The 22,469-nt window shown below is 32.9% G+C and overlaps 1 protein-coding gene across 1 annotated transcript in view; it reads left to right on the plus strand.

Moving 5' to 3' along the window:
• LOC148609942 (uncharacterized) overlaps nt 1-22,469 on the plus strand; it is a 153,547-nt gene that overhangs the window by 47,609 nt on the left and 83,469 nt on the right. The window contains exons 55-80 of the mRNA XM_088541550.1: nt 337-537; nt 1,592-1,753; nt 2,069-2,215; nt 2,821-3,083; nt 3,846-4,005; nt 4,877-5,014; nt 5,714-5,994; nt 6,510-6,594; nt 7,877-8,105; nt 8,341-8,554; nt 8,958-9,045; nt 10,245-10,379; nt 10,899-11,059; nt 11,459-11,645; nt 12,034-12,111; nt 12,543-12,692; nt 13,215-13,562; nt 14,929-15,081; nt 15,994-16,250; nt 16,373-16,607; nt 17,711-17,845; nt 18,279-18,403; nt 18,759-18,843; nt 19,199-19,276; nt 20,796-20,942; nt 21,523-21,683. Of these exons, the coding sequence (XP_088397676.1) occupies nt 337-537; nt 1,592-1,753; nt 2,069-2,215; nt 2,821-3,083; nt 3,846-4,005; nt 4,877-5,014; nt 5,714-5,994; nt 6,510-6,594; nt 7,877-8,105; nt 8,341-8,554; nt 8,958-9,045; nt 10,245-10,379; nt 10,899-11,059; nt 11,459-11,645; nt 12,034-12,111; nt 12,543-12,692; nt 13,215-13,562; nt 14,929-15,081; nt 15,994-16,250; nt 16,373-16,607; nt 17,711-17,845; nt 18,279-18,403; nt 18,759-18,843; nt 19,199-19,276; nt 20,796-20,942; nt 21,523-21,683 (4,403 nt within the window). The remainder of the gene's footprint in view (nt 1-336; nt 538-1,591; nt 1,754-2,068; nt 2,216-2,820; nt 3,084-3,845; nt 4,006-4,876; nt 5,015-5,713; nt 5,995-6,509; nt 6,595-7,876; nt 8,106-8,340; nt 8,555-8,957; nt 9,046-10,244; nt 10,380-10,898; nt 11,060-11,458; nt 11,646-12,033; nt 12,112-12,542; nt 12,693-13,214; nt 13,563-14,928; nt 15,082-15,993; nt 16,251-16,372; nt 16,608-17,710; nt 17,846-18,278; nt 18,404-18,758; nt 18,844-19,198; nt 19,277-20,795; nt 20,943-21,522; nt 21,684-22,469) is intronic.

Below are 22,469 nucleotides of genomic sequence, written 5' to 3' on the forward strand. Positions count from 1 at the left end.
AAAATGACGAGGGATATGCTTTTCTGTTTACTTTATCAACATGATTTAAATGGTTTATGGTTTTACCTATAAAGGATAAGGGTGGCACTAGAATTTTGAAACTATTTAATTTGCCTGATAGATCTATAGTCAAGTTTGATTTAGATGATAATGCCCAACCCCTCTTTTAGAAAAAGTATTTGTTCCCATTGATTTCTATTAAAAAATGATTTTGCATCATATAAGACTGTAAAATATTTCCTTTTGAGAAGATAATGATCCTGTTTTAGTATTTTTGATATGTTAAATAGACCTTTTCTTTATTGCTATACTTACCTTTACATCTTAAATTTTCAGGACATTATATGTACATTGAAGCATCAGGTAGAAGGGCAGGTGATAAAGCTTGGCTCATTTCTCCACCATCTGCGGCATCTTCAACAGGTCATTTATGTGCAGAATTCTGGTACAACATGTATGGCACCCAGACAGGGACACTAAATCTATATTTACAGAGAAATAATGTCAAAGGGTCATCCCCTGTTTGGACAAAACAAGGTATTTGTTTCAATATTTGAAGTAGGTCAGTTGAAGTATTTCGGAAAAGATACTTCTCAATAAGGACTTAATATTGTAATCTTTTTTTAAAGTACATAGGTTTTTCTTTAGTTTTGAAAATTTTGTTTGTTTCCTTTTTATTCAGTGGTTCTTAAATTGTTTAAAGTATTTCATTTGTACTGTAATTTTACAGTTTTTCATTTGTACTGTAATTTTACAGTTTTTGTAATCATTTATCAGATATGTTATTCAATTTTGAGTAAAACACAACTCAAATTTTTAATTCCTCATATTCAGGTTCAGTTACACTTAAGTACAATTTTGTTACAATTTCAAATTACAAAAAAACCTATCTTTACCAGTCAATTTTAAAAATATTTTTGATATTGGTCTTAATGTAGATCATACCTATGGCACTGAGCATTGCATTCTCTTCTGTCATCATACAAAATCATACAGACATATGTATTTACAATGAACCTATAATGTTTAAATTGATGTATAAACATGTTTAAATTATTTTCAAAGAATTTTATACCTAAAAAATGGAATGGTAAAATCACAAACATTAAATTGTATAAAGCTTTTTTAAGGGGAGATAATTGGCAAGAAAATGTTCAATAGAAATGTAATGGGAATTTTAGTTGTTTTTTTTATACTACAAGAAAAAGAGTAGTGACCCCCAATTTTCAGTATGAAATATGAAAGAATGTCATTTAAGTGTTGTTTATGTAAATTTAGAAGAAATTTTATCTACCACTTTTTTAATAGTTGGCTAAAAAGTGATATTTTCCACAGAACCCATATAAAAATTGCCTTTATTAAGGTTCTTTTATCTCAAAATCAAGTTCGGTGACTTGTGTTTTTACATGAAAACCCTGAAGTTTGTTTAGTTAAGGTCATCTTCTAGAAAAACAAGGAAAATATATCTACTAGAAATATAAGGTATGATCTACCTTAACTGGACCAATTTTAAATTTCAGAAGGGTTTTGGTATTGACTGTTTTCATTGTACTTATATTTTTGTCGACAAGTTTTCCTTATCTTTAACCAGGTAACCAGGGTAACCGTTGGATCAGAGGAGAGTATGACATTATACCTAACAGTGGAAGTTTCCAACTTGTATTCGAAGGTATTCGTGGTATTGGTTACCGTGGTGATATTGCTATTGATGATGTCAAGGTCAAAACAGGACAGTGTGGTACTGTAGGGCAAGGTAAAGTACACCCAGAATGACTTTAAAATTTATTTTTGCTCAAATTTCAGTAGAAGTTAACTTTGATTGATTCTTTCCAACTGAGATTTAAGTGTGATTGTGATTTCATTTTTGTTTCAGTTACGCCTTATTGAAAGTCATACTAGGTCAAGTACTGGAACCAGGTTTTATGTTTAGTGTTTTAACAGGTTTTTAATGTATACAAACTCTTCTAATTGGAGTAACGAACTGAGTTTGACTTGATCATAGTTAATTTAGAGTTAGGTCCAGAAAATTTTTCTTCTGGCTTTGTTTTAAATGTTTCTATATTTTCAGCTGCTGGTAGCTGCAACTTTGAGCTTGACTTATGCTCTTGGAGTAACTTGCATGGGGGAGACAATTTTGACTGGGTCAGAGCCTCTGGAACAACTACTTCAACAGGAACTGGACCCCCTGGAGATCATACATACAGTAATGGCACAGGTGAGCAGTAAAGGTTAAAATAAAGGTCACTAGGGGTAAATTAGTGCTTGATAAGTGGTAAGGGAGATAACTGGAATGAATTGGACCTTTGACAGTATTCCTATTACCACACCAAGGTTAAATGACCAGCCCTCTACATAGCACTGAAACACACTGAACCAAAATCTTTCGAATTTAAGTACATAAACTGTAAGTATAATGCAGAAGTGGTCAACCTTAAGCCAAGAAAGTACTTTTAAAACACATCATTCATTTATTACAAATGAGTAATTTTGCTCTCAGTTAACAGGAAAAAAGGTAAAAATTTTGATTATCAGTCTTTATTAGCTCACCTAGACCAAATGTTTGCCTTGTTTTTTTTTTCACTTTATTAACAGTCTTTTAGTGTTAAGCAATAGCTCACCAAATTCTTACCATCATGGCATAACCTTGAGTTGAATTTTTTTTCTCTGATCATGTTCTGAAGTTTTGATTTTTTAAAATGCGAACTGATCAAGAAATTGAAATAACAATAGGATGATTGTGATTAAATGAGCCTTAATTCATTGAATAGTTTGAATTATAATATGTGAAGATATTGTTTTAAAGTGGATTTTTTTATTCAGGAAAATATATGTACATTGAAAGTTCATCTCCAAGAAGACCTGGAGATTTAGCTGTATTGCAAAGTGGTATGTTCCCACCAACACAATCAACCATGTGTTTTTCATTCTGGTATCACATGTTTGGTAATACTATTGGTACACTGCGTGTGCTTCTACAGAAATCTGGCAGAAATGCCACAAGTATCTGGGAATTGACAGGAAATCAGGCTTCAACATGGGCCCAGGGGCAGGTTCCAGTATCCAGTGCTGATTCTCAGTACCAGGTAATCTCAGTCAAATTAAATGGAAAATGTATGGGAGAAATGTTGAAAACGTTTCAATCCACAACAGTCCACATCGTTATTTTTGCCATTATTTAATATTATTTATGATGTTACTGTATTGAGAATGATAGACATTTCTAGCTTACTCTTGAATCTGGCTTATGTTAAAGTTTTGATGCAAGCAGGGATCTGATTTCAGGATCACAGAGTTTGCTGATATTTTTTAAATAATTTTACTGTTATATTATTCTTTATTCTGCTGTAGATTTAATTTCAAATTTGCCAGTTTTCTGGTTCCCTGTTGTTCCTCACATGTAACTGCTGCATAAGTGATTTATAAAGTTTTAATTTTAATTAACAGTAAAACCTGCCCAAACATAATGCTGAATAACTGAGAACTCTTCTCAATCAAACTTTATACTATCCATTATATCTTATTTTTATGAGGAAACACCTTTCAATGTGGAGCATATTTCCAACAATCTTGTTTTTGACAGATTTTACTGTTTTAAAAAGGGGGATATTGGAGCAAATCAGATTATAAGATGGAAGTACTATTGTTTGTATATAACTAATTATAATTTACTTGATTTTCACGAACAAAAACATGTATAAAATTTGTAACTTCAAATGCTGCGGTATGCTTATTAAAAAATACTTATCTTCAACTGTTTGGAGATGTGGATGTGGCAAATGTTGTTGGGTAGACAAAGAAGTCAAAACAGATAGTATTTTATCTTTGGCCTTATTTTATGCTTTTAGATTTTGATTGATGGAATCCGTGGAAATGGTTACCAAGGTGACATAGCAATTGACGACTTGTCATTTACTCCGACACCATGTACTATAAAACCAAACCAGGCTGTACCAACAACACCAGCCCCTGTTACAACCAATGCAGCTACATTTGGAGCAACACCACGTTAGTATGGTTTTAAATCTAATACAAGATTAGGACAGAATGAAATTAAATAATATGAGATTGTGATAACCTCAGACAAATGAATAGGTCTACCTATAGGTAAAAACCATTCTATTGTTATACTCCCACTCAATAGAGTGTGGACTATATTGCGATCACCTTGTCCGTCGATTAGTCTGTCTGTTACACTTTGATGTAATAGATTTCTCAGCTTCTACTCGAGCAAATGCTTTGGTATTTGGTATATTGCTTTTGCATGATGACTTTAACTGTGCATTTCCTGTTCCAGATTTGTCACTTTTCTACTTCCTGTTTACCATTGATTAGTTGAGTAGGGGTATTCTTATCACTATAGTAGCATGCTACATCTTGTAATTGTTTGTCTAAAAATTCATTTAACTTAAAATGTGTGAGATTGAAGCTGATATTGAGATATTGAAATATGTGTCAAAGTTTCCTCTCAAATCTTCTATATGAATCCTTCTACCTTATGGTCAAAACTATGCTAATCTAAAACAAATGATTTAGACACAATGAAATTAGATATGATGACCATACAAAGAATTTTGATCAAAACCAAGCTAGTATGATTACAAATTTGAAAACTATAAATTTGGATTGGATGAAAATGAACTTGATAAGCAAGTAGTTATCCTTTCCCTCAAATAAAGGTTATGCAATTTGGTTTTTATAACATAAATTGTTAGCTTATGTTTTACTTAGCAGATCAGTCTAATCTTTGTGAGATTTTGTTCATCATGCATATCATGATAAATGATATCTTGGTTCTCTACTTGTAATGATAAGCAGATCTTAGATTTGTTGTCATTAACAACTCATTTAACTGTAAAATAATTCTGTTCTGTTACAGCAAGCTTCAATTGTAACTTTGACACCGATTTTTGTGGATGGTCTCAAGACAAGAGTACAGACAATTTTGATTGGCTGAGATACAGTGGTGGTACAACGACGTCTGGAACAGGTCCTTCTAAAGACCACACAGGAGGCAGTAAGTAAAATAACAAGGTCCTTAAAAAAGGGACACTTGGGTATGTTCTTATCTTGCAAAATGTTATTGATGTAGAAATTTGCAGGATTTCTATTTCCTTAAGGTTTTGGTTGAACAATTACGCCCATTTGCCCCCCCCCCCCCCCAAAAAAAAACAAACAAAAAAACAAAAAAATGATACGAGTTTCGTCTGCATAATTATCATGTACATAAGAACTCTGAAGGCTTGTACATTATCCATTTCTGGAACCTTTTTTATTATTTACCATTAATAATTCAAACAACTTACATTTTCTTATCCTTTTGATTTCTATAACTAATAATTGATATGAAAGAAATAGGTTTCGAATTAGGTTAATTAACTTTGGTTCATTATAACTTTTTCAAGGTTAATAGTATATACCCCTATAAACAAATTTGGGGTAGGGTTATACTGGCCATGTCCATTTACCTGCTTGTCTGCATCTTTTTTAAACAAATGGGGTCTCCCAGATAATGCACTCTATTTAGATGAGAATGAATGAAGATAGCAAAAGGCATAAAGGTAAAATCATCCTGCTTCAGAAAAAGTGAAAATGGTGGCATAATTTTTGTGACCATGCTCATATTTCAAGATATGTCTGCATCTTAAGGATAATTTGCTCTTTTACTACTTTAAAATTTACTGAACTTTACAGCTTTGACTTTGTATGATTTCAGCTAAAGGATTTTATGCCTTCATTGAAACATCAGCTCCTCGTCGACCAGGAGATAAGGCTCGTTTAATTAGTCCCTCCATTTCTGGAAATTTCCCACAGTGTGTAACATTTTACTATCACATGTATGGTATACACGTCAATGCTCTCAATGTTTACCTTTCCAATGGTGTCAATACTAATCTAACTTCACCAATATGGTCTCGACAAGGAACACAAGGGAACCAGTGGAGAATGGGACAGTTCCAGATTGCAGGAGATTCTTCCACACAATCGGTAACCAATGTAAGTATCAGTGTTGATGCTGTATATTAACCATGAATTCTAAAACAAAATTTTAAATTCTTACAGTTTGAAGTTGTGATACCCACATAATTTTTACAGAGGTTTTTAACTTAAGGATGTTCAGTAGTTTCTACAAATTTTTACTGCAAATTACGCTCTTAAGGATTATGAGTCTTAGTACTTATGTTTATATGATGCAAAATTCAGGATTTTGCAGATCATTTTCATGTACTTGGGTTATCTTAAGGTAGCTTAAACAAATCTTTTTTATGATTAGTTAATTGATATGGTTAATGAGTGGTTTTACATTTACTATGCCATTAAATTGGAGATGGTAGTGTTTCTTTTCATTTCATTTTGTTTTTGTTTTCATTCTTTACTCTTCAATGTTATTTGTCAGCTTTGAATGAAACTTTCAATTATGCTGTACAATAGTACAGTAGGTAGATGCATAAGATACAATTTTTTTCATTTTAAAGGGCTATTTTTTTAACCTGACATTGTGATATTTTTAGGTTGTTGTAGAAGGTATCAGAGGAGTGAGTTACAAGGGTGACATTGCCATTGATGATGTTTCACTGACTCCTGGAATGTGCAATGGTAAGCAATATTCATAAAAAGTCCAAAAAACTATTACATTGAAACCAGAGACATGTCAAAACTTCTTGTGAATTCTGTTTGAATTGGTCTGAATGTATTTGGAACCTGTGTAAATTTAACGCTGGCTTGAATCAAACACAGCTTTTTTAATGAGATAGAACTAGGGTGAGGGACACAACTCATACAAATCATGGAAAATAAGCATCAAAGTAACTTGGACTGATTTCATTCTGTTTCAGATGAAAGCTTGATATGCTTTGTAGAAATTCAATATGTTGCAAATATATTACTGATTTCAAGAGTTATGTCCCTTACCCTAGGTCTACCTCCTTAAGTCCAAAAGGAGAATGGGTTAGACCAGTTTCACTGTATCTAACTTACCATATAAGTTTCTTTTGCAAGTTAAAAATTCTGGATTTTTTTAGTGTATATTTGGCTATTTCGGAATATATTATATATACACATAAGGAATAACCCTAGATTCAGAGACAACAACTAAATGTTCATGTTCCAATCTTTGCTGTGAAAATTAAATCCCTACAAAAACACTTTATGATATATATTGTATATTTCAATTTATCACTATGTGTTTATGTAAGACTATATGATTTCTGGTAGGTCATTACTTCTGTTGTGTAGTATATCAACCTGGCACAAAGCAGGGTTTGTCCATTTTTTGGACTAGAACAAGGCGGGGTTTTCCCCTCCTCAGTCTAGTAGGATGCATTTGTTGTCCTAAAATACAGGCAATATATGTCTAAAGATAATAGCTACCAATTAATCAATCAAATTTTGATTATTAAGAAATGTAAATTTAGTTGTATTTGCTGTATTTGAAAATTAGTATATTTTTTATCAGGAATGAATCAAGAAATTAAAAAAAAACAAAAAAAAACAAAAAACAAAAACAGGAGGGAACCTTAGATTCAAAAAATGGGTCTCAGACTATCATTTGCTTTTTTTGGCCAAAATCTTGCAAAAAATTGACAAAATTTTCTAACAAGAATTTGGGGTCATGGGATTTAACCCATAAGATACACACAATTTTCTACAGTGCATTACACATATTATCTTGTAGTAGGTTGATCTGTATTATGATAACTTATACAGTTCAAGTAGTTGTTATGCATTTTTGAATTATCATTAGATTGGGTAGTTCTTATTCCTGACTGAACACACACATTTACATAAATTTCAAAACCTTATCTTTCTGACTTTTCTGTGTAGAGAAGTAAAATTTGAATGATTTTGTTATTATTTATCCATAAATTTATCTTTGAAGGGACACAACCCACAGGTACTCCCATAGTCAATTCTCCTGTCAACTGTAATTTTGAGAAACCATGTGCCTATTTCCAAGATACAACAGATAGATTTGACTGGACAAGAAATAGCAGGGGGACTAATTCTGGCTCGACAGGGCCATCTGCTGATCATACATATGGAACTAATAGAGGACATTATATGTACACAGAGGCATCTGCTCCTAGGAAGCGTGGTGATGCTGCAAGGTAGTTTTTTATGTTATATTTATAGGCTTGGTTTAATGTAAACAACGTTCTTTCTATTTGTCTTAGTTGCCTGTCAACACGTTATAGAATAACTAAAAAATGACAAGACAATTTGTGCAATCTCATATCAAATTATTCTTGTAAGATTTTGAATTATCAGATTGTAAAATAAATTTTCATAAATGTGTGTTGAAAGGTAGAAATTGGAAAACAGATATAATTTTTTTTTTTTTAGGTTATGGTCACCACCTTTCCTACCACAGAGTGGCCAATGTCTCTCATTCTGGTATAACATGAATGGACGAAACATGGGAACATTTAATGTTTACACAAATAATAATGCTACAGGAAGCCCACAGCGTGGCAAACTATTATTTACAATGGCTGGTAACCATGGCAACAAATGGTACCAAGTGTTTGCCACTTTGCCTCAAGGAAAACCGATAAATGTATGGAAAATTTATAGAAAAATTTACATCTTAAAGTTATTTTCTTCTTGAAAGTTAGAAAAAAAAATATATATATAAAAAAAATAAGTGATGGCTTACAGATTAATTATTACCATTTAGTATTGACTTGTTTTATATTTTCTTACTTAAAGAAAATTTCACTTAAAAAATATAATCAGTTGGCTCAAATTATTATACCTTGGATGATTTGCTTCTGCATTTTTTCAAACAAAAATTTTACAACATGTATTATGTTATTTTAAGTGAGAATATATTAACTTATATCTTGCCAATTACCACCTCCCTTTCATTACTAATGAAATCATCAGTGTCAGACATATACTGGTAAGCATTCAAAGTTTAAAGAACACAGAATTGTTATTCAAATTTCTGTATGTTTCAGGTTGTTTTTGAAGGAATCATAGGAAATGGATATGCTGGAGATATGGCTATTGATGACATACAACTAACAACCAACTGTCCTTCCAAAGGTAATGATACACCCTATAACTGGTGCTATTGAAATACAGCTCTTTCTAAAAATCATCCATAAGCTAACAATAACTGATTCATGCACATTATTTGAATAAAATCATTTTGAACCTGAAACCTTAAACTTTATTAACTCAGAATTGTTTTGATTTCAACTCCCTCCTCTCTCTCTCCCTCTTCTCTCTCTCTCCCTCCTCTCTCTCCCTCTTTCTTTCTGTCTCCTGTACAATATCAACTAGATATCATTTGGGATTTAGTTCAGTCATGCTCTTGTTTAAGTGGTTTGTCTCTGAGTATTTCAGCTGTCATGATGCCTTTTTGTGTTGTGAATTAAGAAAGTGTTGTGACAGCTGGAATATTTGGTTACTTTTCATCTACTTGTTGAAAGGTGTTTTTACAAATTCTTTTGAGTAGCGGTTGTTCTGTACCTTTGTGTATATCTTTTAGTTCTTATGTATTATACTATCTTTTATTATTTTCACCATTGTTTTGTACAGTGATTTTTGATGTTTTGGTGTTTTGTACAGGATTTCCCCAGATTTGGTGTTCTGAACATTGTTTTATCAAGGAAATTCTTCTGTTTTGGTTTGTTGAACATTGTGTTATTTAGGAATTTCCCCTATTTTGGTGTTTTGAAAATGGACTTCCCGTGTTTTGGTGTCCTGAAAAGGGATTTTTGCTGTTTTGGTGTTCTGAAAAGGGATTTCTCCTGTTTTGGGATTCTGAACATTGTTTTGTCCAGGAATTTCCTCCGTTTTTGTGTTTTGAAAAGGGCTTTCCCGTTTTGGTGTTTTGAACATTGTTATTTCCAGGAATTTTTCCCCGTTTGTACTTTCAGTTATGCTGCTTCTTCTACCGACTTGTAACTCATTTATGTTATTTTCCACCAAAAATTTAGATCAAAGTTAACATTGGTGTATATTTCATTTGCTATCTATAGTTATAACAATTTTTTCACATTAAACAAATTGAATTGATAGGTATTTGTAATCCCCAAATCAATTGTGTTAAGTCTTGTCATGTGAAGCCATCCACTGTTATGTAGCAGCCCATAACTTTAATCACGTGAATTACAATTGATTTTCAAACATCCACTTTTTTGTGTGCAACCAACATGATTTTTTACTATGTATTCACATTTTGTCAATGTCAGCCTGTTTGTTTTTTTTAGCAATAACACTTTTTTATCTTTAATTAGGTGACTGTAACTTTGAAAGCGGTAGGTGTGGCTGGTCTAATTCCAGAACAGACAACTTTGATTGGATCATCTCCAGACAATATACAGGACAACATCCAAGAAATGGCGACCACACTTACGGTACCTCTAAAATGGGTGAGTACAGAAATCTTCTACTAATTGGGGAATTCCCTTTTATAAATCACGAAATAATGACCATACTTATTCTACCTCTGAAAGAGTGAGTGGAGAAAGCTTTTTAACAAATTGGTAAATACTGCTTTTTTAAATAAAAATGGTTACACTCTTTTTTTTTCTTCTTAAAAGGGTGAGTACTTAAAGCATTTTTCACCAATAGGTTCTTTGCAGCTTTGGTAAATGATTAATGTTTGCAAAAAATATTTAAAAAATTATCAAAGCATGCTATTTAAAACAACTTCTGGGTGGATTGATAAGTGCAAGTTTGTTTTTTTTTTAACCAAAGTGATTGGGTGCTCTTGTCTGGACCAACTGGCTGGTGTGTGCTGTCAGGTTTGTTCTTATTAATAACATGTACAGATTTACATATTTTGTTTCAATTCTGATGCGGACAATGTAAAATAAGTTTATTTCATATTGACAATATCAAAAATGGACAATTTTGGATTTCCACTTTTCACTTTAATCTCTTTGTAGGAATGTATTTATATAGCAGTTTAAATGGGCAAGCAAGAGGTAATACGGCTAAGTTCCTGTCACCTAACATGCCAGCAACTGGTGTTACAGGACAGTGTGTACAGTTCTGGTTTGTTATCTCTGGGAACCAGGCTGGTACTTTAACTGCAATGTATACAAGTGTAAGTCTCCAAATGTGAAATGTCTTATGAGAATGTGTAATTTAGGATTTTTACTTTTCACCTTAATTTTTTTTTTCAACTCCTTATTAAACCAAGGAGGATATATAACTTCAATTTGTATATGTACAACTGTGAGGTTTTTCTTGCCACATCAACATTTCTAGCATCAACATGATGGGGGGGATGGCTTGACTTGAAATTATTTTATTTGGGGGAGGGGGGTGTTGATTGGATAGGGATAGGTAATTAGTGAAACCTAGCAAAATGATTCTCAATCTGTTCTTATAGTATGGTATTGAGTAATGTGTATGTTTATTACAAATTTGTCTTTTCATATATATATACCATAAAAAGAAAAAGCTGTTTTAACTATTGTTTGAGTTTTAGCTTTATTTTTAGGGATCAACTTCAGTACCTTTATGGACCAGATCCTATTCTGATAACGCAGGCCAGTGGCAGCAAGGACAGTTCCCTGTGACAAGCCAAAGTGGATCATATCAAGTCACTTTCACGTTAACATCAATTGGGGCTTCCAACAGTTTTGTTGCTATGGATGACATTGCTTTTACTGTTGGTGGTTGTCAAGGTTTGTAAACATCTTCTATTTATAAGAAAAGGTAATGGTGGAGGTAAATTCTGTTTAACATTGGTAAATACACATGGGTTAACATGTCTACAATTAACATTAGCTCAGAAGAACTTTTTAACCAACAATGCAATTTACAACCAATTCTTGCATGGTCGGCAGACTTGTTGGTGAGGAAAGGCTGATACTCCAGGTTGGAAAATTAATGTTAAAAATTTAAATATTTGGTATTTTTAACATGAAATGTAGTAATTTGAACCAAAATTGCCCACAAATCTTACAGTTTTATATGGGAGACTCCTCCCTAATTTTTGGGTTTAACATGTTTGCTTTTTGATTTTTGTTTATGAACACTGATTCATTGATAACATGATCATTTCTATTATAGTTTTACCAGTGGATGCTATGACAGGAAGTACATTACCTACTGTCCCTGCTTCAACAACTACAGTGGGTCCATCTGCTGGTTAGTAATGTATTTAGTAACTGTAACCCTTTTTGGCAAGATTAATGTTTGTATTAAGTACTTCTCTGTTTAAGAATCAGGCAAAATATGTATAAAGTGTTGTACACAAAAGAAAAAAAAGCTGTCCAAGTATTTATACCTGATAACCTTCAGAAAAAACCATCATAGAGCTGCTGAAATTTAAAGTGAATTGAAGGCCAAAACCTCTCTGCCGTCATGTTAAAAAAGGGATACAAAAATTTACCAGTTAACTGTATAATCCTCTATTTTCCTTAAATAAATTTTAGTGTGAGTACTGCTACCAAGTAAGGTAAATATGTACATCGTAAATACATTATTAAAGTAATTTTATATTTTGTGTATAAAGTAAAGACAATACCACTGCTGATAAATTGACTAAATTTAAAATGATGTGAAATTTTAAATTTCAGCTCCATCAGCATATGACTGTAACTTTGAAAGTGGACTTTGTACCTGGTCCCAGGTGACTAATGGTGGGGACCAATTTGATTGGACCAGATTTAGGGGAAGTACCGGAACAGCTGGGACAGGTCCAACAACTGACCATACAACAGGAACATGTAGGTGTATAAGAAGGCTATTTTTGGAAATGAAATCAAATTGCTTAAAAGTTACTTTTTATATAATTAGTTTTTATTTGAAGCAGGGGAAACCTTGTGAAAGGACAGAGAGAAAGTCAGTATTGAAGTCCAAATTATTTGTGTTCAATTTACCATGGAGTCCTATTTTAAAATACATTTTTTTTATCTTAGTTCTGCATCGTAATGTCTAAATGTTTGTGCTAGACTGCTAGCTGCACAATGTTCCATAAACTTAAATTTTCAATACAACATGGGGATAGTTAGAGGTTTAGTATTTAGCTTTAGCATGACAGGTTGTACAGTGTTTAACTTCCATTCATCCCAATTGTGCATCAACTTCCTGTTCAGTAAACATCTTCATTTTGAAGAAATGGGTAGCAAAGAAATTCATATCCTTTAGTTTGTGCTATACCAATACAAATCCTTAAAAATAAAATTGTAGAACTTCAACATAGTTTATATATATTTCTGTTGTATGTACTGTTTTGTCAATTTCCACAGCTCAAGGATATTATATTTACATTGAAACTTCTAACCCAAGAAGGCCAAATGACAAAGCTCAAATAGTCAGTGCAAACATTGTTACCAAGACAACAAAATGTCTGACCTTCTGGTACCACATGTATGGTTCAAATGTGAAAGCTTTAAATGTTTACTTGAAAACTGGATCAACACTTGGGAAACCAGTGTGGACACATAATGGTACCCGGTCTAACAAATGGTACCAGGCAAGAGTTGATATCCAGGGCAATACGACTTACCAGATCATGTTTGAAGGTGTCCGTGGAGTAAGCTACAAAGGAGACATTGCATTGGACGATATTTCTGTTCCTGAGGGACCATGTGCAGGTAGGTTAAAGTTCATACCAGAGTTTGACAATATTTTTATTGCACTGTCAGTCAGAGGACCAGTTATATGATATAATTTTTCAGTCTGTTGATAATTTATGGTCCAATGTAAACAATATGGTAATAGGCACATATTATTGATCATTGGGTAAACATTCATATAGTGGAGTCTGTCTGTACGTAGCCCTAATTCACCCAAAAACGTAATGAAACCAAACCTGAGTTAAATCAAATTTTGTCTAAACCAAACCCGAATTTAACAAAACCTGTATCAACATCCAACCCCCAACCCCCACCCCTCCCCCTCAGTAAACTGAAACCCTGTTTTGAAGTGAGACCTTAGTCTGCCAGAAACATGTCTTGACCAAATCCCATTAACTGGAAATCTGTCAAAACAGACACCTATGTTTAAATGCCTTTAGAACCAGTTTATTCCTAACACCTATCTCAACTGAACAAAACCTGTAGTCATGAATGGTTTTGGTTGGAATAGCAAGGGTAGAAACTGGGAAATACAAGCTGGTAGCTCAGACCATATTTTTGTGTAAAATTTTCTATATGTTCAACTAAATTTTATCCAAAAGTTTGATAGCCCAGCTCAAAATCTAGTAACCATTGGTTACTGGATGACTTCTAATTTTATTCCTGGATAGGTTTCACTGTAGTTAAAGTGCTGTCCTCTACTGACTAAGACAAGCACTATCAAAGTTCAGTAACTTTGCTATGTCCTAATGTTCTTTAGTGGACTTACAGTGTTTATTACAGTAGATAATGCCTGGGTAATTCTACTTAAGTACCGGAATATATAAAATTCAGATACTGCCTATGGTAAAGTGATTCATGGTGTAGAAAAACAAACGATGCTTTTTTACTCTACTTATACTTTAATTCGGCAATATTCCTTTCTGTATTTAGATCTGTACTTCTGAAAATACTACACTTCAATCTCCCACTAAAATCAACCAAATCAAACCAAACCAAGGACGATAACTCTTGCAAAGTGCTAATTTCATTTACAAACTACATAAATTTTATGTCAAAAGCACAACACCCAAATGGAAAACTAAGACTTGTTATGAGGTCTATGGCTGTTTTTGAACAAAAAATGAAAGTAAATTTGGTGGGTTTTTGACATACATGAATCACCTCCTGTCTGATTTTTATAAAGACTGCTGCTTAAACATTTATTTATGTACAAAAATTATAATTATTATCATGAAAAGACAAATACATGTTATAGAATGGAAATAAGAGAAAAAAATCTAAAAAACTTCATGTATTTAACATGTAGTTATTTTCTACTGGGAAACTTATATAAAGGAGTAAATCTTGATAAATTTTGATAGTTATCAAATTATATATTTAGGTACTTTGAATGGTGTATGTACTTTTGAGGATCCAAAATTATGTGGCTACTCGCAAGCAAGGAATGATGATTTTGATTGGACAAGAAAAAGAGGAAGGACTGCTTCTTCCAGTACAGGACCAACTAATGATCACACTTATGGAACATCGGCTGGTTTGTATTTTTATTATGGTGCTATGGTGTTAGATGCATTAGTTTAACTCTTGTCAATATGCATATATATTTAAGAAATAAATCATGGAAACTATATTATATCATTGTTCTACCACGGGCCATTTATGTTGCATTGTTTTATCCTCTTAAATAAGGACATAATGACCAGCCCATGGTAAAACAATGATAAAATGGAGTTATAAATGACCAGCCCGTGGTAAAACAATGATAACATGGAGTTATAAATGACCAGCCCATGGTAAAACAATGATAACATGGAGTTATAAATGACCAGCCCGTGGTAAAACAATGATAACATGGGGTAATAAATGACCAGCCCATGGTAAAACAATGATAACATGGAGTTTTTAATGACCAGCCCATGGTAAAACAATGATAACATGGAGTTTTTAATGACCAGCCCATGGTAAAACAATGATAAAATGGAGTTATAAATGACCAGCCCGTGGTAAAACAATGATAAAATGGAGTCATAAATGACCAGCCCATGGTAAAACAATGATAAAATGGAGTTTTTAATGATTAATTTTGATTCTAATACGACTAGTGTCTTCATATTTTTGAATAGTTACAGCCTATGTTTTACAGGAAATATTGGTCAGATATTTATCACTTTTTTACCATAGCTATGGTCTAAAGAGCTTTGAAGCAAGTCATATTAGAATTTTCTATTTAGTTAAATCTTTCTAAGCTGGAATCTTCTATTTGAATGAAACTATAACTCAATGGTCCAGCATGATGTGGAAAGTCTTGTCTGTTTTCCGTGATTCTGATGGTGCAAATAGTCAAATTACACTTTCAAAATGATGGTTTTTTTTATACTATGTTTCACCCACTTCCTGGTTCTTACAGGGACTGACACTTAAAATATTCATTGCTGATATTTTATAGGATACTATGTGTACATCGAAACCTCAGCACCAAGGGCTCCTGGACAAAAGGCCCGCTTGATTGGTGGTACAAATCCTCCAACTTCAGGGGTCTGTTTGACATTTTGGTATCACATGTTTGGAAGGACAATGGGAACTTTAAATGTATACTCAATGCAAGGAGGAGCCCTAGGGTCCCCAATATGGCAGAAAATTGGAAGTCAAGGCAATAAATGGATACAGGGACAGGTTACTGTCACATCACAGTCTTCCTGGCAGGTAAATATGCTTTAAGTGCAGGGAGTATTTTATTATACTTTTTATTCATTTAATAAAAAAAAATCATAAAATTGTAATTCTTGTGTTTTTTAACACATTTCTTCAAAAAATCTTATTTTTAGGTTGTATTTGAGGGTGTCATTGGAAACCGAATCTATAGCGACATTGGTTTAGATGATGTAAAAATTACCCAGGGTGCCTGTGGTAACCCTGGTGATTGTAATTTTGAGAAAGACACATGTGGTTGGGTTAATACACAAGCTGGAGGTGACCAATTTGATTGGCTGAGACAACAGGGTAAAACATCCAGCACTAGGACTGGGCCAATTTATGACCACACTGTTGGCTCTCAGTCAGGTGAGTTATGATAAATTACGGCAAAGTATATTATTCATCTATCTATTAATCAAAGTACAGTGAAATCTGTCTAAAATGAATTTTAGATGGTAGAATATGTTTCGCTTAGATAGGTGTTTAGTTTATCCAGGTTCAAATAAGTTAAATGTAGTATGGTGGGACTTAAAAAAGGTGTCTGGTTTAGGCAGGTTTTTGGCTTACTTGGTGTTTGGATTATGCAGGTTTTTTGCTTACTCAGTGTCTGGTTTAGACAGGATTTTTTATTACTGTCTGGTTTAGACAGTTTTTTTGTGTACTCAAGTGTCTGGTTTATGCAGGTTTTTTGTTTACTAATTGTCTGGTTTAGACAGGTTTTTTGTTTACTCATTGTCTGGTTTAGACAGGTTTTTGGGTTTACTCAGTGTCTGTTTTAGGCAGGTTTTTTTTGGTTAACTGAGGTTTGGTTTATACAGGTTTCTCTGTTTTTGTTTCATGGTTGTATTAAGTATGTCTGTCAAAACATGGTACAAAAACTCAATATTAGGGAAAATACCAAAAACATCAAAATAAGATGGATAATTCAGATATATAACATGGAATAAGACCGAATATGGGAACAGTACACACGGAGATCTGTGTACACAATGTAGATAACAAAATATAATACAAGTACATATATAAAACTGATGATAAAGAAAACAAGAAAAGCTCACATAAAAAATGTAAGCAATATAAACTCACACAAAAAATATTCTCATGTGGGGTAGGCAAGAATACTTTGAGCGAACTATATATAGTAATTTTTGCTAGATGATTGAAAGAATAATCAAGGGAACAAAGGTTTCAGCGGTAATCAAAAGAATGCAACTAGGGACAAAAACCAGACATGGAAAACAGACATACACAACAAAGAACACAAAGCAACCAAAATCATACACACAAAGCAACAAAAGCAAATGAGCAACTTGCACTCCACTAAAAACTGGGAGCATGGACCAGGTGCACCGGTAGGGAAACAAATGCACTCAATTTGTATCTAATTATCTTACCTTTTTTATTGTATTTGAAATAGAATGCTTTTTTTGCCTTGGAACTTAACCAGTTCATATCTTATTGAATTACAGGGCACTACATGTATATAGAAACCTCAACACCCCGACGAAGAGGTGACAAAGCCTGGTTTATCAGTACTAGCTTCCCATTTTCACAGAATACAGCCTGTATGCAGTTCTGGTATCATATGTATGGTGTTGGTATTGGTATGTATCATATTTTGTATAAAAGAAAGATTAATAACAAAATATTTGATAGATGCAATGGTTTTTATACCATAGGGTCATATTAATTTAACCCTGTCTGTGCATTCTTCCGTTTGTTCGTTTGTCTGTTCGTCCGTTTATCCATCTTGATTACACATGATTATGGCTTGTCCAGTTATCTCTTCGTACAGTTTTTGAACTACATCTAAAATATTTCACAGGATAGGTCTAGACGTGATGAAGGTATGCAGGGCCAAAGGATTTTGATTTTTGTGAAATAGTACGGAAATTGGTGATAGTTACACTTAGTCATTTTCATCAGAAATCAGAAATAGGGCTATATGGCTTGTTTTACACTGAGAAAATAAGAAAAATCACTTTCTATATGACATCACCATACCAACTTTCTCAAGTTTTGTTACCTTTTTTCTAGGATCACTTAATATATATGTCAATGACAGTGCCTCCCAAACTCTGTTATGGACTCAATCTGGCAACAAGGGACAACAATGGCTGCAGGGACAAGTGCCTGTTCCTCAACAAACTTCAGCCTACAAGGTAATTTGTTTATATTTGCATGTTAGCCTATCAAATCAAATATTTTCTGAATCCAAAAGTTATTCCCTTAAGCAGTGCTTTCCCAAACATGAAAGCTGCAATCTAATTGGCTGAGAAAGATAATCTGACAAGTGGAATAGGGTGTGGTTAGAAGGTACAAGCAGTAACTGAATGGATCAATTATTAGAACTAATTTTTATATGATCATATATTAGCTACCTAAAAGTCTATTAGAAATTTCTTTTTTTATAAGTCTGCATTTTGATTGAATAAAGGATATTGAAAATTTAAATCTATGATTGTTTCTTGTCATACTGGATAATGTTTCCATGACAACAATTCTATTCTATTGTAGTTAACGTTTGAAGGTGTAACAGGAAGTAACTACCAGGGTGACATTGCTATTGACGACATCACTGTAACACAGTCTTCATGTGGTTGTAAGTATGCTCTTGTAGGTTTACAGGAGCATTGACTTTTGTTTTTGTCTGTCTGTCTGTTCATTCGTAATTAGATCTATGTTGTTTTTGTTAAACTGAGTCATCACTGACCTAGTTATTGTATAATGACAATATTACTCTGCAGTTTTCCAGAAGTATAACATCTAAAGCCCAAATTAAGAAATTTTGAATTTTAAAATTTACGACACTATTTGAATTAAGAAGCCGCATTTTTGAAAAAAATACTTTAAATACTGCAAATCTGTTTGATATGTATGACTAAAATTAAACTACATCTTATCCATTACTTGGGATGGAAGCCTAGATAATGTTATTTTGGTGTCTCTTTTTATAGATAATCCTTCCAATGCAAAACCTTCAAATGTAACATCATCAACCACACCATTGCCCGTAACAACTAAGCCTCCATTTGGTAAGTAACCAAGCAACAAAAGTAACCTAGCTGCCAAGCCATTACATGGTAATTTATTTAGTGACCAAGTCGCCATTTGGTAAGTAACCTAGCAACAAAAGTAACCTAGCTGCCAAGCCATTACATGGTAATTTATTTAGTGACCAAGTCGCCATTTGGTAAGTAACCTAGCAACAAAAGTAACCTAGCTGCCAAGCCATTACATAGTAATTTATATAGTGACCAAGTCTTCATTTGGTAAGTAACCTAGCAACAAAAGTAACCTAGCTGCCAAGCCATTACATAGTAATTTATATAGTGACCAAGTCTTCATTTGGTTACTGACCTAGAAACCAAGCCATCGTTTGGTAAGTTTCTTTGTGACATCTTTTTATTTGTTAAAAAACCTAGCAGGCAAGCCACCATTGGTAAATTACATAGGTGACCAAGTTTTCCTTTGATCAGTTACCTCACAACCAGGGTTCCATTTGATAAGCTACTAAGCCTACATTTTGTCTAATCTGCCACCAATAGATATTCATTTGCTTGGTTTTACTTTGTTACATAGTCTAATTAAGTCATTCACTGTTGATATGAAAATGATAGAGATGGTTTATGACTACTAAAATAAAGGTTAAGTATTACTCCAGCTTATAGTCATGCAAAATGTGATTTATGGATGAAAAGCCTACATATTTTTATTTTTGATATTTTGTTTGAATAGTAAACAGAAATTAACATTCTGTTTTCATATAACCCATGTTCTTCGGAGATAAAAAATTATATATAATGCATTGTAGATTTCAGAATTAAGGGAGATAACTCTGTAAATGACACTCAAATACAGAAGAATCTATTGGATTTTCAGTATTGATGATCTTCTAAGAGCAGACAGATTGGCCTGAATAATTACACATTTCATAACATAGACCCATAAAACAACTTAAGTACAAAAATAAAAATATGTAGCCTTTTTTGGGTTATATCACATTTTTCATATTTTGCATGATTATTACAAAAACTACTACTTAATAACAAAACTACTGAAATGACAGGCCAAAACTCCAGGCAAAAGTAGAAAGGAATAGTAAAATGAAGGATATAAAACAACTGGCAATATCAAAGCAACAAGTGGAAAGTTGGAAACAATCACAAATGTACTGACTTCAAACAGGCATATTACTAGCAAGAACATTATCTTTAAATTTCTTTTCTTTTTTGAAAATTTTCCAAATTATATGACTACAGAAAAAGATTAGCAAGGAGAAGGGCAACATTTCAGTGCCCATTGGAATTCCAACAATTTAATGTCCTTCCAAAAATGACAAATTGTTGTCAAAGAGTAACTCTAGAATGACGATAACCTTTTACTTGGTGTAGCAGGTTTTATCTTTAATATTGCTCTTAAGAATCATGTTTTATTTTAGTTACAGGGAAAATATGGTTGGGGGAGATTATTTTATGTGAACTTTTGGCTAAATAAATAAATCAAGCATTTCAGCCTATGACATTTCTGTTCATCTAATTGTATTTGTTGCAGTGTCACAGTCCCAATATGACTGTAGTTTTGAGACCGGTCTCTGTCAATGGACTAACCTAAAAGATGACATATTTGATTGGACTAGAGCCCAAGGACCTACTGGATCATCAAACACTGGTCCAACACTAGACCACACCAAGGGGACAAGTATGTCTTAAATGATTGTTAATTGATACAATTTTCACAGAAAACATAAATTAGGCTTTAAATTTTTTTTATGGAAATTTTAATTATATAATAGGTCTATACATAAAGGAGATTCTAAGATAAATTATTTTAAATTGATTAGTATTTTTTCAGGTCGTAAATGATATACATGTATATCTGTAATTCTGTTAAATAAAGTTTTGATGGTAAAACTTATTAACCCTTCCAGTGATTGATTAGGTGTGCCTTTGGTCAATGATCTCTGCCTTTCCTTAACACTAGCATTTAATGTATTAATGTGAAATTTGAAATTCATTTGTAATATTATACCCCCACTTAAAGAAATCGTCTTGTACATCATTTCATCTGGCTAAATCTCATTGCAATTACCTTTGTTCCCATAGGATTGACTGATTTTAATAGGTATGTGACTTTATATTGATGGGGCATGCATCATTAGCAATTTTCAGTTTCTGTTTTGTGGGACTTCCCCATTTTCCATTAAGACGGGTATTCCTATCACAACATGCCTAAAACATCATGTTTCTAATATAAAACTTATACCTTGTCTTTGTTTTAGATCAGGGATACTACATGTACATAGAGTCTTCAGCACCCAGAAAATATAATGACAGTGCCCATCTAGGATCTTCAATGGTACCAGCTAACCAACAATATTGTCTACAATTCTGGTATCACATGTATGGTCCCAATATCAATATGCTGAATGTCTATCTCAAGGTTAGTACAATATTGCACATATTAAGCATTGACATTTGACCTTTTTAAGCATTGACATTTGACCTTTTGTAGCAGGTAACAGTGAACAATTCTGATATAACATGTATGACTTTAATATCAGTCTACCGAATGTCTATCTCAGAGTTTGTCTAATATTGCTCATAGTAACCTTTGATATTTGACCTTTTATATCAGGTAACTGAGATATCAAATGTATGACCCAAATATCACCATACTGAGTGTTACCTACAAGATTAGTACAATATAAGTCAGAGTCAAAAGATTTTTATGTGGTAGACTTTCCAAAGGGTTATTGGAAAAATTATAATTTGAACTGTTTTTATTTTACTATGCCAACTACATGTTCGTGGGATGAATTTGGGTGCACACCCCTCTCTCTAACTGAATTTTTTTTTTTAAACTTCAGATGCAAAATCTAGCATTCTGATCATACAATGAGATGTATTAGATACATGGGAAATAATTTGGTCTTAATTGCAAAGAACTCCCAATGGGAGGTACCCATTATATGTTACTTTCTTTTGCAAAATTTCAATTTTTGCTCGCCTAAAAAGGGGAATGGGAATTTTTATGATGTTGTAGCTCATACTATAAATTATTGACCAATAGCTAGGCTAGTGTTAACATGGTCAATAGGGAGTAACTATAGTAACTGAATATAACATGAATTCAACTGAAGATATCAATAGATAAATTTATGTTAAAAAAGATACGTGTTTTTTTTGTTTTTCTTGTTTTTTCCAAATAAAAAATTACTTGTAATCC

Source organism: Perna viridis, chromosome 8, assembly GCF_037379345.1.
Source record: "Perna viridis isolate PV_CMFRI_1.1 ecotype Kerala chromosome 8, ASM3737934v1, whole genome shotgun sequence".
Classification (NCBI taxonomy): Eukaryota; Metazoa; Mollusca; class Bivalvia; order Mytilida; family Mytilidae; genus Perna; species Perna viridis.